At 35.1% G+C, this 13,343-nt stretch overlaps 5 protein-coding genes across 7 annotated transcripts; 2 read left to right on the forward strand and 3 right to left on the reverse strand.

Moving 5' to 3' along the window:
- Window positions 1-16: 16 nt before the first annotated feature.
- Window positions 17-910, reverse strand: LOC143210287 (40S small subunit processome assembly factor 1). 2 transcript variants are annotated; one of them, XM_076427056.1, is made up of 2 exons: window positions 768-910; window positions 17-682 (listed from the first exon to the last, which is right to left on the reverse strand). In XM_076427056.1, the coding sequence occupies exon 2, from the start codon at window positions 676-678 to the stop codon at window positions 166-168; it is 513 nt and encodes a 170-aa protein (XP_076283171.1). In that variant the 5' UTR covers window positions 679-682; window positions 768-910; the 3' UTR covers window positions 17-165. The 2 variants fall into 2 exon arrangements, with proteins under 2 accessions (XP_076283171.1, XP_076283253.1); XM_076427138.1 differs by having other exon boundaries at window positions 17-706; window positions 768-909.
- Window positions 911-1,116: 206 nt separating this feature from the next.
- On the forward strand, window positions 1,117-3,795 carry Naam (Nicotinamide amidase). The gene is made up of 6 exons (XM_076428357.1): window positions 1,117-1,253; window positions 1,327-1,567; window positions 1,661-2,169; window positions 2,610-2,811; window positions 2,888-3,132; window positions 3,202-3,795. The coding sequence occupies exons 1-6, from the start codon at window positions 1,120-1,122 to the stop codon at window positions 3,749-3,751; spliced, it is 1,881 nt and encodes a 626-aa protein (XP_076284472.1). The 5' UTR covers window positions 1,117-1,119; the 3' UTR covers window positions 3,752-3,795.
- A 194-nt stretch (window positions 3,796-3,989) lies between these two features.
- Window positions 3,990-5,739, forward strand: Rpb7 (DNA-directed RNA polymerase II subunit RPB7). Its single transcript, XM_076426932.1, has 8 exons — window positions 3,990-4,287; window positions 4,356-4,465; window positions 4,537-4,696; window positions 4,759-4,809; window positions 4,878-4,943; window positions 5,016-5,087; window positions 5,182-5,215; window positions 5,289-5,739. The coding sequence occupies exons 1-8, from the start codon at window positions 4,276-4,278 to the stop codon at window positions 5,303-5,305; spliced, it is 522 nt and encodes a 173-aa protein (XP_076283047.1). The 5' UTR covers window positions 3,990-4,275; the 3' UTR covers window positions 5,306-5,739.
- Window positions 5,714-7,961, reverse strand: LOC143209738 (uncharacterized protein C6orf136 homolog). Of its 2 annotated transcripts, none has more exons than XM_076425947.1 (5): window positions 7,767-7,961; window positions 6,803-7,297; window positions 6,653-6,741; window positions 6,344-6,568; window positions 5,714-6,258 (listed from the first exon to the last, which is right to left on the reverse strand). In XM_076425947.1, the coding sequence occupies exons 2-5, from the start codon at window positions 7,226-7,228 to the stop codon at window positions 6,054-6,056; spliced, it is 945 nt and encodes a 314-aa protein (XP_076282062.1). In that variant the 5' UTR covers window positions 7,229-7,297; window positions 7,767-7,961; the 3' UTR covers window positions 5,714-6,053. The 2 variants fall into 2 exon arrangements, with proteins under 2 accessions (XP_076282062.1, XP_076281975.1); XM_076425860.1 differs by having other exon boundaries at window positions 7,573-7,961.
- Window positions 7,962-8,149: 188 nt separating this feature from the next.
- Window positions 8,150-12,954, reverse strand: LOC143209306 (rab-like protein 6). Its single transcript, XM_076424808.1, is given in 7 exon segments — window positions 8,150-8,902; window positions 8,904-9,034; window positions 9,415-9,958; window positions 10,417-11,198; window positions 11,639-12,123; window positions 12,192-12,392; window positions 12,752-12,954. Coding segments are annotated over 6 exon segments (2,136 nt in total). The 5' UTR covers window positions 12,319-12,392; window positions 12,752-12,954; the 3' UTR covers window positions 8,150-8,835.
- Between the last annotated feature and the right edge of the window lie 389 nt (window positions 12,955-13,343).

The following is a 13,343-nucleotide window of genomic DNA, read 5'->3' on the forward strand; positions in this document are numbered from 1 at the left end:
AAATGATTCGTAAACATATAAAAAATATTATTTTATTACTCGTTATTCTTCGTATATAACGTACAATATATGGAAAATGTTACTGTTAGACATAACTAAATAGTTGATGTTGTATCAATTGCAATCGAGCAACTAAAAATATTTTAAATGTTTACAGTTGCAATTTTATCTTTTCTTTCTACCCTCTGGTATCTTACTTACTTTCCCGTACACGTCTAAGATACCACCGGAACCTTTCTTCTTCATTTTAGTAGTTTTAACAGTTTTATGTTTTTTCATACTCTTCTCGAGTCCTGACGCGTGTTCCTCGATTTTCTGCTTTTCCTTTTGCCTTCCTCTTTGCTCTTTCAATGTCTTGTAATTTATACTCCTGTTTTTAGGGGGTTTAGCACCTAAACTTATGGCAAGCTGAACTTTTGCTTCCTTCGCCTGTACTTTTTCAAAGCCGGACATGCCGAATCTCATAACCTCGTATCTAATTCGCTTCATCTCCAATTCTTGCTTCCTTTTTGGATCCATATCTTTATCTTCATCGTTAAAACTTGACGCGTCCTTTTTCACATGGTTCCCATCATTTCTCTTTGCCTTTTTCTTAGGAGCCTCATAATTCACTACCATAAGTTGTTTCGCAGCATTTTTCTTTATTTCGGATCCTCGCGTTGGAATAAACTCTTCCATTATGCTAAAATATAAAGAAACATTCGAACTATTTATTACTTCGTGAAAATCGTTGTATGTACGTAGAAAAATCTGAGGAAATTACTCACAAATTGTCGTAGAATATATTTCAATTCAAATGTGGCGTCGCTATTTGTTTACATGAATATTATCATTTAGTTTTGAATTCATCGCAGTTCTGTAAATGTGTCCTACGAGTCGTATTTAGGCTACGACAGGCTACGACGATATCAGACGATATGAAATTGTTCTCTTCATCTCATAACATTCTCTGGTGGTGTTCATCCATAACCTGAAAAATAATCGTGCAGCGTTCCTGTAACATAACCTAGAATAAATGTAATACCAGAACAGAACCAGATCTCTGGTAATGCATACACATATGTAACTCATGCGCGTACAGTTATTTAAAATACACATTGGTATTGGCATTTAATTATAATGGAAGAATATCCGCCTATTAATGTACGGCTGGCTGCGAGTAGAGTTGATTTAAATTTAATAAAAAACGATGATATCCAGCCGAGAATATACACGCCGGGCGAAGAAATATCTAGCCAGCCTGATTTTTTGAGGTAAAACAAAGCGTGACTAGCTTGCTGATCGATAAAAAGAATTGTTTGTTTATTCAACGTTTACTGTTCGTAGAGGTCACGGAACGTACGTAGATGACGAGAACACGTTACGTGCATCCGTAGCCGGCGTTTTAGAAAAGGTAAACAAGCTTATTTCAATAAGACCGCTAAAAGCACGTTATCAAGGCGAAATAGGAGACGTTGTTGTTGGTCGCATAACAGAAGTGCAACAGAAACGTTGGAAAGTTGATACGAATTCCAAACTTGATTCTGTTCTACTGTTATCCAGCGTTAATTTACCTGGAGGGGAACTGGTACGATATCGAAAGCAAAATTAATACTCCTAGAATTATACATTTTATGTTGTACTCGCGTTAATTGAAAATTTTCATTGGTTAACATCGTAGAGAAGAAGATCAGCGGAAGATGAGCAAACTATGAGACGATACCTCCAAGAAGGCGATCTGATTTGCGCAGAAGTACAAAGTACATTCGTAGACGGTTCGCTTTCGTTGCATACCAGAGTATTAAAGTATGGCAAATTGTCTCAAGGGATAATGCTAAAAGTTTCGCCAGCTCTTATCAAACGGAAGAAAACGCACTTTCATAATTTAGAGAATGGTGCTAGTTTAATATTAGGAAATAACGGTTACATATGGATCGGCGCCACCAGGCAGGATGCCGATAGATCGGAGGGTGGTTTCACTCAGGACTTGTCTAGAATTCCACAGGCGAATCGCGAAGTATGTGCAAGACTTCGTAATTGCATTTTAATTCTAGCGCAATCTAACATGCATCTGACCGATACATCCGTCATTTATGCTTACGAGGAATCCATGAAATACAAAGTGAACGACTTGTTAGAACCCGAAGCAATAATTGACGTATCATTACTAACTCATCAAAGACTTGCACAGTAACTTCACATAAGTATAAGTATACGTTATATGCCGCACAAACGGAAAAACACGCAAAGTTGTATGGTAATAAAAGAAACGTAACCCAGACCATTGTTAACTTTCAATTCAAGACATTCGATAATAAAACGTGTTTGGAGGAGTTTATACAGATATTTTATTTCAAATCTCCACGTCTAGAAAAACACTTTTAAAAGGAAAGAAAGGGTTGCTATCACGAACAGAGTGCAGCAATTTGTGTAAACTCTGTGCAAACTCTATGCAGTAGGTGTAAATATGAAAAGTTAATGCTGCAGTGCAGTAAAACTAAAGATCATGATATAGGAATAGATTGCAGTATTTTCACAGCAGTTTAAGGGACGACAAGTAGTATATAAGGTGGCTATGCAGTTTTACTACGAGTATTGATTTAACAAACGACTTAGAAACCGGTAGCCAGAAGAAATATGGAGGCATGCTTCACTGCTTTTGATAAAGATGAAGATGGATATTTATCTATCACAGAGTTCGAGCTTATTTGTCGTGCATTGTTCCGTAACGATCGCGGAAAAGTGTACACGCTGGAAAAGAATCAGTTGAATGAAATATACTCTATATTCGATTGGAAAGGAGATGGAAAGATCGACAGAGAAGAATTTGAGGTATACTCGTAAACGTAAGATTACTGCTATTTCTACTAAATTCAACTTCTTCATATTCTATTTGCTTACTTCTTAGATGTGTTGGAACCGTTGGATTAAGGTGTGCTGTCGTCCGAAGAGTGCTTTTCTAATCGTCGATGTACAAAACGATTTTATAACAGGGTCTTTGAACATTAAGCAATGTGCTGCCGAGCATGATGGTTTAGAAGTGATCGAGCCAATTAATCGGTTGTTGGACACTGTACAGTTTGATGCGGTATTCTATTCTCTCGATTGGCATCCTGTGGATCACGTATCTTTTATCGACAATTTGCATCTCAGGTAAGTAGCCCTTGCTCCAATGTTTGATCGTGCTCATTTCTTAAATTAAACGCTCTTATATTTCACCAGAGAAATTGATCCTAGCAGCGAAATCTCGAAAGATGAAGCACAAGTTTACGACACGATTACGTTCAAAGGACCACCGTTGTTGGTGCAACGTCTTTGGCCGCGCCATTGCATTCAGGATTCTTGGGGTGCAGAACTGCACAAAGATTTAAAGGTCATCGACAATGCGATTAAAATTTATAAAGGGACTAACCCGGAAGTTGATTCGTATTCCGTCTTTTGGGATAATAAAAAGATGCAGGACACCAGCTTGTCATCACAGTTACAAGAAATTGGAGTAACAGACATATATATTTGTGGATTGGCTTACGATGTCTGCGTAGGAGCAACCGCAGTCGATGCACTGAAATGTGGCTATCGTACTATTCTTATTGATGACTGTAGTCGCGGCGTAGATCTTGTAGATATCGAAAAAACCAAATCTACTGTCATAGCCAACAATGGTGTTATAGTTAATTCTAATCAGGTAAAAGCAATGGTCGAGGGAAAGGACCGTCGACCAGAACTCGGATACAAATTAGCTTTAGAAATCAAAGAAAATTTCAAATGTTGAAATCTCATAGATTGAAATTATTATATAGATTTGAAATTAGTATGTGAACATACAGAAAATTAAATTCAATGAAACACATGTTACAGGGTTCGTTCAGCTAAAGACTATTCTAGTGTATTAAGTAAATTAGAATAAATATATTTTTGGTTAAAGCAAACTTGCCTAAATATATACATTCTTCTCTCATTTGAAGATACCCGCGAAATCTATAATGGCGATGTGAAGCCATAATGTTTACAAATCGGTTTCATTGCGAGGCCAACGCCGCTCGCGTTTATATGTATATTCCTGTAATAAGTAAAAATTACCATACATTCTGTATCGATAGTGTACAATTATGAATAAATAGTAATGAAAACTATTCACGAAAAATGATGCGATAACCTATTTATTTACAAAAATTTGACTGCTTATTTATTTATACATTAAATACAGTATAGTATATAACCTAAAAATTAGACAAACGGCAGTTTAATCGGTATGCTTGTCTGTTGATACAAATAAAGCTGTGAAAAGGAGAAATCATGTTTTACCACGTGAGTAATTTTTATATAAAAAAAAGTGTAAAATTCGAACAACAATGAACATTTGTTTATTTTCGTAGATATCATTGGAACATGAAATTTTATTGCATCCTAGGTACTTCGGCCCCCAATTGTTAGACACTGTTAAACAAAAATTGTACACAGAAGTGGAGGGTACTTGTACTGGAAAGTAAGTTTGTATTTGCTATGAAAATATGAAGTTTATCTGAGTAATTATATTAATAATTCCTGAAATTTTAGATATGGTTTTGTAGTTGCTGTAACAACAATAGATAACATAGGCGCAGGAATTATACAACCTGGACAAGGATTTGTAGTGTATCCTGTTAAATACAAAGCTATTGTTTTTAGACCATTCAAAGGAGAAGTGTTGGACGCAATTGTAACTCAAGTAAATAAGGTAATAAAAGAGTTTTCAAAAAACTATGATATCATGGCCTAACTTTCCTTTACATTGATTAGGTTGGAATGTTTGCTGAAATAGGACCTCTTTCGTGTTTTATATCTCATCATGTAAGTTGTTCTTAACAAGGTATAAATGTGTGACATCGTTTCATAAATTGTTCATATATCGTTTACAGTCGATACCAGCAGACATGCAGTTTTGTCCGAATATAAATCCACCGTGTTATAAATCTAAAGAGGAGGTAAATTTTACTGTTATAATAATAATAAAAATTTTTTTCGCATAATTTCACAACTGCTAATATGAATTGTAGGACGTGATCATTCAACCAGACGACGAAATAAGATTGAAAATTGTTGGTACAAGAGTTGATGCCACTGGAATCGTTAGTATCCAAGATACAAATTTTCTTTCCTAATATAGTATGATATACATTGTGTAGTATATGTATATAGTAATGTTTTATATTCTTATTACAGTTTGCTATTGGAACACTGATGGATGATTATTTGGGTAATTGCATATATTTCATAACTTTACAAATATATTTCTAATACTAAATCTTTTTCAATTCTTCCTTTCACAGGTCTTGTATGCAACTAAATAAGTAAATAAGCATATTTGTCACACTCAATAAAGTTTTATTGTATTTTTTATAAAGTAATAATATCTAAAACTATTTACTTATTTTATTACGCGAGTGCATATCACTAGTCCAAAGAATCGAACACAATTGGCTTCACTCGAGTGAGAGTCGTCACTAAAAATTGCTATACATACCATTATTCAAAATATTGTTTAGGTTTAGATTATCAAATATGTTGGTATGTGTAATCAATTACTAAACATTTCATATCCACAAAATGAAGAAAATGATATAGAATGGAATTATTCTAGGCCGGAAGGAATGCTTAATTTTCGAGTTAAAATAATTCCGACTGCAAAGGGATAAAAAGTGGGCCAATTATTACATATATATAGGAGAAAGAAGAAAATAGTATACACACCACGTATTCATCAGTAATAAATAGTTTAATTGAATTACAATTTACATTTTGATGATTTATACATAATGCTTTGTCTATGTTTGTTTCTACTGTTCCAAAATGCTTACAAGCTATTAATTGCATGACTCTAATAACGCAAAATAATAACGTATAATTATTAGTGCAATTCTTTTTGGAAATTTTTCAAATTAATTGTTTATAGTCTGTTATTATTACACAAAAGATGTATAGTATGTGTTCGTTTGCTTGCAGAGCTTTTTACAAACATATTTCAAAACAAATATGTTAAACACATTATGTGCTGCGATACGTGTTACTGTTTTCATCTGTTTTTGCGATTCATTTTATTGAAGTTCGTTGTCTGAACAGGACTTAATGAAATGACAAGTATTCAAATCTAATAACGGTAGAAATAGAGCTAATTTTGCTGCAACGGGTGTCTTCAATTTTTCCATTAGATTACTTTGATCAGGCATCATTTTGTCAGCAACGTGTCTAAACACTTTACCGTCGTTATTTACGTAGAATGTAGAAAACCCATCATACCATCTATGAACAAGTTTTTATAATTTAATTGATATGGTACAGCACAGGAATCGGATTATGTAATAAGAAGATGACTGAATTTACTTACCCCTCGGAATCCTGCTGTGTATGATTCTTTATGTTCCAAGCTTTAATCATCCAAAACGTGAGGAATATCCGTGTTCCAGATATACCTACTATACGCCAACGAACTTTAATACTACTGTCTTCTGGATGCATAGTTATTTTTAAAATCTCTAGTTTGACATAAGCAAATTTTATGTGACCGAAAAATCTCATCCACAACACTTGCTTCACGTAATTATGAACTCCTCTGAAATACAATATCAATGTATTATAAATTGGAAACAATACATTCTGATCGTACAATTGAAAATATTTTAGATCGTACGCTTACGTAGTTACTATTCCTTTAAAGTTGTTGACAAATACCATATCCTGCGTGTATATAGTATAGTTTAAAGTCCTAACAAACACGTTTGGTAACTACAAAAGAAAAGAAGCTTTATGCAAGGTAAAGTAACATATTTGGAAAGCAAATACATACATCTTCTCTAAGGGTATTAAATATATGTTTCAATTGTGCTTCGGTCGGTTTATGATCGTCGGATGGTTGCTTGTCATCCGCATTTTGCACATTAGGAACAGGCTTGGTATGAAGAATACTTTGTTCTTTCGAACAAGATGAATTAACTAGATTGCTGTTGACAGTGAGCCTCTCGTTGTGGGACAAACAAGACTTGTTCACATAAGGCCATCTCTGATCAGTATTCGCTTCTATCCATTGGAAATTATTATTAAATGCAGACTCGTTCACGGTAACAGCATTATCTTTGTCTACAGTATGAATATTTGTGTTTCTTTGCTCTTGCATCCATGTCGATCGTCGTTCACTCCAATTGAACTTTTTATTCAGTGTGCTCGACCATTCTGTGCGAACATCGAAATAAGTAACTGGCGAATATTGACTCATCAAATGGGACACAGAATTCAGAGAGCTCTTCCCATGATTGGTTGCTGTTGCTGTTGGTACGTTCAAAAACTGAAATTTTACAAAAAGAATATTTTTATTTATTTGTCTCCTGTACTTTCTTCTATTCCGAATATGTTAATACAATCCACTAAAAATATTAATGCCAATCAAAACAATTTCTAATTGAATGTCTATTATATAAGTATTTTGAGGTTAACATGTTCCGGCAATTTTGCATAACGAAAGAAAGCAATGATAATTTTATGCGAATCAACGATAATAATAGCAGCGACAATTGTGATTGAAATGATTTGCAACAATCTTGAATAAACATTCGTAAATACCTCTTCTAAGAACAAAGACGACTTAACATGTTTTGGTAAGCGACGGTCGATTTTCGTTACTTGTTTTCGGGTGTTAACAAAAGGTGTAAATTTATTCGGGATATTTCGTAAACACAAAGACATCTTTCTCCTGTTTTTGGTTCACTAATTCATACTCGGTATCCTCTAATTACACAGAATATTATAATACATACAATCCTACGACAAGCACAAATGTTCGTACAATCTCGGCATGATCACGATCACCAACGATCACAGACAGTGAGACAGACTGAGACAGACTACGACAGATTCATACCAGAGAGGATAATACAGGATAATATCCTCTCTGTTCATACTATTTATTTCATACACGTTTTCGATTACTTTTCGGGATATACACTTTGCGACCCAGAAGGGGGCAGTGTATAGCTTTAGTGGGAAATTTAAAAATTCCAATGTAACTTTATTTACCGGTATGCTATTAATAGATTTTTTAAAAATGCTTTCTAACAGACACTCTCGAAAGAAATTATTAAATAGATTACATTACTAAAGGAGCAATCGCCGGTGAGAGTAAAGAGTTAATAATGTTATGAATAAAAAGTCAAATAATAAGTCGTATGACAATTTCTTGTTTAATCATATATATATATACATATTAACATGATGCTTTAACGGTGGCGTTATAATAATTATGATAAAAAATAATGACCATATGTAATCGCTTAATCGACATAGATGTTCATCTACACGAGGAAAACACTTTTAAACCAATAAGCAGCTATCAACACCTGTAGACGAGCAAGTAAAAATATTTATCAAACATTCTCTTGAGAAATGTCGCGTCGGGGAAGATTCGAAGTGACGAAGGAAGTAGTTCGAGAGTTCGTATGGATCATAAATATTTTTTTGAAACTGTAATGACGAGATACATTTGAATTTGAATGAGTATCGTACATATTTTTACATGAGATGCTAATGGAATGCTAATCAGACAAATACATTATTAACAATTATTCAAAGTTCGAACTTAATAATACAATATTACTTTTGGTTCGATAAAAATTTGCTCTTGTTACAATTCATAACTTTCGTTTTATCATACAAAGAATTATAACAAAACATTCGTATTATAAGCAGCTTGCTTTCAAATCAACGGCAAGCCATAATCTCTTTTTTATTTTGAAAGATTCATTCTTATAGGAAATGTTGCATGCCTTACCAGAAGACACCGTTATGTATTAGAAATACGATTAAATGTAACATCATTTAAGCAGAACGCTATATCGCTTTGCAGATAGTATCGGTATCAATTTGGGGTCCAGAACCATTCGGAAATTCTTCGAGACTCCTGTTCCCTGCTCTCTTCTCTCGATCGGTGCGAAGACCGTTTCTTTTTCTTTTCCGTTTTGTCTGTCTTGTCTTTCTCCTTATCCTTGTCTCTAGATTTCTTTTTCTTCTTCTTCTCTTTATCTTCCGTCTAAAAAATATCGAATTTCGTAGGGCCATAGATTAATTATTAAATTAAACATTGGTGAAATTGATGCAGTGACTTCCACTAATGTTCGGACGTTCTTAAAAAGACGATAACTTTTTAAATCTTGGACCATACGACTTGAACTTTTTTGAGAAATTAGAACAATTGGTTTGCTATACAACATGATCAAAATTTTTGAGAAAAAATTGCAAGTTATGTTGTAAAATATAACTTTTAGTATTTTCTCTGCAATTCCGACCAATTGTAATTTTTAAAAAAATTTCTTTTCACATCCTGTAGTAAACTAATTGTTTAAATCCTGCCATAAAAGTTATCGTTCTTTTTTAGAGCGTCTGAATATTAATGAGAGTTACTGTATATACCTTTTCTTTGTGCTTCTTCTTTTCTTTCAACACAGGACTGCTGCCATTCGAGCTCATGTGCTGTACACTAGCGTTATCGAGTAATTCTAGATGTACGTTGGAACTCGTTACGCTAACATCTAAACTTTTATCGCTCAATCCTAGTCTGTCTTTCCTTGTACTACTACTACTGACATCTTCGCCACCCTCGGGACTTTGTCTCCATTTAGAATCACCTTGGAGCCAAATATCGAATTCGTCGGAACTGATCTCTTGTTGTTCACTGATTTCATAATGTAATTCTTGTTGTTCACTGATTTCGTAACGTAATTCTTGTTGTTCGTTGATTTGTAATTCTTGGTCTATCGACGACACAGAATCGCGTTTAACGATTTGTCGAAGTTTCTCCGAATTGATTTCCGTGTTCGTTAGAGATTCGCGTTTATGCTTCTGTTTGGATAATGGATTTTCGGCTAGTTTCGGTTGAATCGGAGGCGTTGTTTCCTCGGTGGATGATAAATCGTCCTCGTAACCAGCAACCAATGGATTTGCAGTTTCGGTATCGCTATTCAAAGAAAAAAGGAGAAAACAATAAGTAAATATGGAGTCGGGTTTCAATTAGAGGGGCAGTCTCGTTTCCAGGATTGCAAGGATGCGGGATGCGGCTTTTCATTTTCCGATAATGCAAAGATCGAGGATTTCAGTATTGAAAAGTTCTAGATAAAAGATCAATCTAGGCAGCAGTCGTCCTCAAAAATTCTATTTTTACGTTTACGAGACGGAATTTGCATTATTCGGAAGCATAAAGCTGCGCGTGTAGCTATTTTCATAATGCTGCGACAGCTACATGAATAAATAGAATTTTTAAAAATAGAATTTTTGAGGGCGATTGCGGCCTAGAGTGATCTTTTATCTAGCGCTTTTGACTACTGAAAAACCCCATCTTTGCATTATCTGTCATTATCAATCCTGGAAACAAGTCTACCCGCTTAATCCTACTACTTCGCGTGACCTAGTATGTACCTTTCGGAATCTAACTCTTGGTGCTGTACTTTCTGTGGCGAGATTTGACTACCATCTTCCAAGAATGATCGATCTAAAAGACCATCGTCTGGTACAAAGTCTTCGACGCTGGTTAATGGTGCACCCGTATTCATATTATTAATGTGTACTGCTTTATCCACCTCGTCTTCTTTCTTGTTACCAAATATCTTCGACATGAGCGATTGTGGTTTGCTAATGGAATCTCTTCTATCCGAATTGCTACTTAAAAATTCAGACACCTTCGAGTCCGTATTCGATACATTTTGCGAGGCAGATAACGCCGATGCAATCTGCAGAGTTTTAGTAGGAGCCACTTGGTTCTCTAACGTACTGAAACTCTCTTTCTTTGGCGATGTTTTCAGATCTATAGTTTTAACCGGAATCGGCGTACCACCTCCTATAGGACCAGGCATCGAAATGGACCTCCTAACTTCTGCGTTCGCATTTATGTTACCATTAGAAGACGATATATGATGATTGCTTAAAGAAGTTGTAACGTTAGAGACTAGAATACTGGCAGAGACGGAGTCGGCAATAGCTCTTCTTCTGTTAACAAGATTGTCCAGGAACTTATTGTAATCGGCGTCGTCGCTGTCCTGGAACAGGTCAAGCTCCTGTACCGTCAAACCTGTTTCCTCCTCGTTTGTTTCAAGCTGCTTCAACAATGTTTCTCGTTGCAGCTGAAGGAATGGAAGATTGAAGAATTTGTGCAGAAGTTTTAACCCGAAGCCATTTCTCATGGACGACTCCGTGTATCTTACCTACAAAGAAGAAATGTAGAGAAAGCAATTAATATTTCTTTACGTTGTTGCGACTAGACAGCGGATCTCTATGCAAGATAACAATTTTCTACCTAAATTGCAACAAACTGGAGTGAAATAGAAATTGATTTTCTATCTTAATATGTTTGATAGGTTGAAAATAATGTAATAGTATTTTGAAATTTTTCTAATATTTCTAGTCTTAAATTGCCTATTCATAGTCATAAGTGCATAAAACAATGCTGTCTAGTTATGACTAAACTGCGGATATTTATGCAAAATAAAAATTGTCTGCATCGATTGCAAGAAATAAAAACTACATTGAATGTTATTTTTTCCCTTAATGATTTTAATAGAAGAAAAATCTCATCTACTCAATTATGCTATAAATGCATAAAGATCTGCAGAGTAGTTACAGCTAATAGTACCAATGAATTTACTTGTGCCGATCTCTCGTGTAACGAATCAATAAAATACGTCACGTGATCAGATGTAACAGTTCTATGATGAGCCATATCACAATGGTTTCCTAAAACGATGACAGGAATATGGCTAGGTATTTTCGGAAGTTCCCTTTGTACATAATCGAACGTCCAGGATTTCGTAATATCCATCATAATGATGACACCGTTGGTCCCTTTATAAACATCGAGAAATTCTGCGTCCAATGCAGGTTCCTCGATTATATTCTCCGACTGAGAATTATCCATCTTCAGGCCTTCGAACTTTTTTCTTCGCCGACCTTTATCTACAACATCCCACACTTCGACTTTAACAACGTCATCCGTAGCTTTATAGTTCCATTGAATGCTGGTTACTTGTATCTCTTCCGTCGGTATATATTCTTCTATAAATTTTTGGCCTTGGAGTCTATGAAATAAGCAAGTCTTTCCCACGTTTCTATCACCCTTTATAATAATTTTCACTGAAAATAGTACTGATATCATCGCAAATACTTCATGGCTTTATTAGGAATGAACAAGACATACGTACTATTATATTGTACACCTTTGGCAAATTTTCTCTGCAACGTCGTTGGCATGGACTGATGAGCCGGTCTTGGGGATACATTACCGACTCCATCGGATTTCCCAGCTAATCTTTTAAATGCGGACAACATCTCGTACTTCTTCTCGGTTGTGCCAAAAATAATGTAGGAAAATATCTTTTCCTTATCGATGCTAAGACAAATATCTGAAACAGAGTAATCGCTATTACATTCCATTACTTTCCACGGTCATTATCAATCTTACAATTGATTAATTATAACTGGCAGCGAAGCAGTTTCCTTATTTGTTTAAACACAGATACAAGCGCAATAAATATTAGAACTGCTAGACACGCGAGTTCTATAATATATTTCTCTAATGGTAAAACAAATAGCAATATTTATTAATCAATATATAAGATGTGTAAGTAATATAAACATTTAGAAATAAAGTTAACATTCGTTATTGCTACACGTCTGAGTACACTTATAAAAGACAACTATATTTCGACAAGTATTTTTATAAGAAACTCCAGAGATAACGGAACATTATTGCACCGCTTACCACATGTTATTCTAAATTATCTGTAGAAAATAAAAATTCATTCCAAATAGATAACCGATACAACAAAACGAAACCAGCTGTCACTTGGCAGCTACACGTATTTCTTTTGGTAATGTTGGTATTCGTTCCCTCGACCAGTTGTCACAGTTGTCAGCGCACGCAACACCAGTACAGTTTGCCATCCCCACATTGTCTGCCGTGCTCCAATCATGGCTCCAATGAATAGTTCTTCATTGGTTCTTCATGTCTGAGAGGGGGGCGTTTTCATTAATTTCCAGATCTTGAATTGGCAAAGCTATGAGCAGAGAGTATATGAGTGCTCACGTCCGGGATTTCGCTGTTCCTGGTACAGTGCTGCCCCATAATCTAATTTTTAGCCTGGATCAGAACCTACATCATCTTTAGCCTAGATTAGAACCTAAATCGCCTGACCATTGACTGATCAGTGACCATTGACTGACCATGGACTGATTCTACCGTTCAAATCTTATGTTAGACCATATATGTGTATACATACACAAATCACCTATACATACACCAACACCCTACCAGACCCTATATACACAACCATTCTCATTCTCTACTCCTGGAA

The sequence above is a fragment of the Lasioglossum baleicum genome, chromosome 1 (genome assembly GCF_051020765.1).
Source record: "Lasioglossum baleicum chromosome 1, iyLasBale1, whole genome shotgun sequence".
Lineage (NCBI taxonomy): Eukaryota > Metazoa > Arthropoda > Insecta > Hymenoptera > Halictidae > Lasioglossum > Lasioglossum baleicum.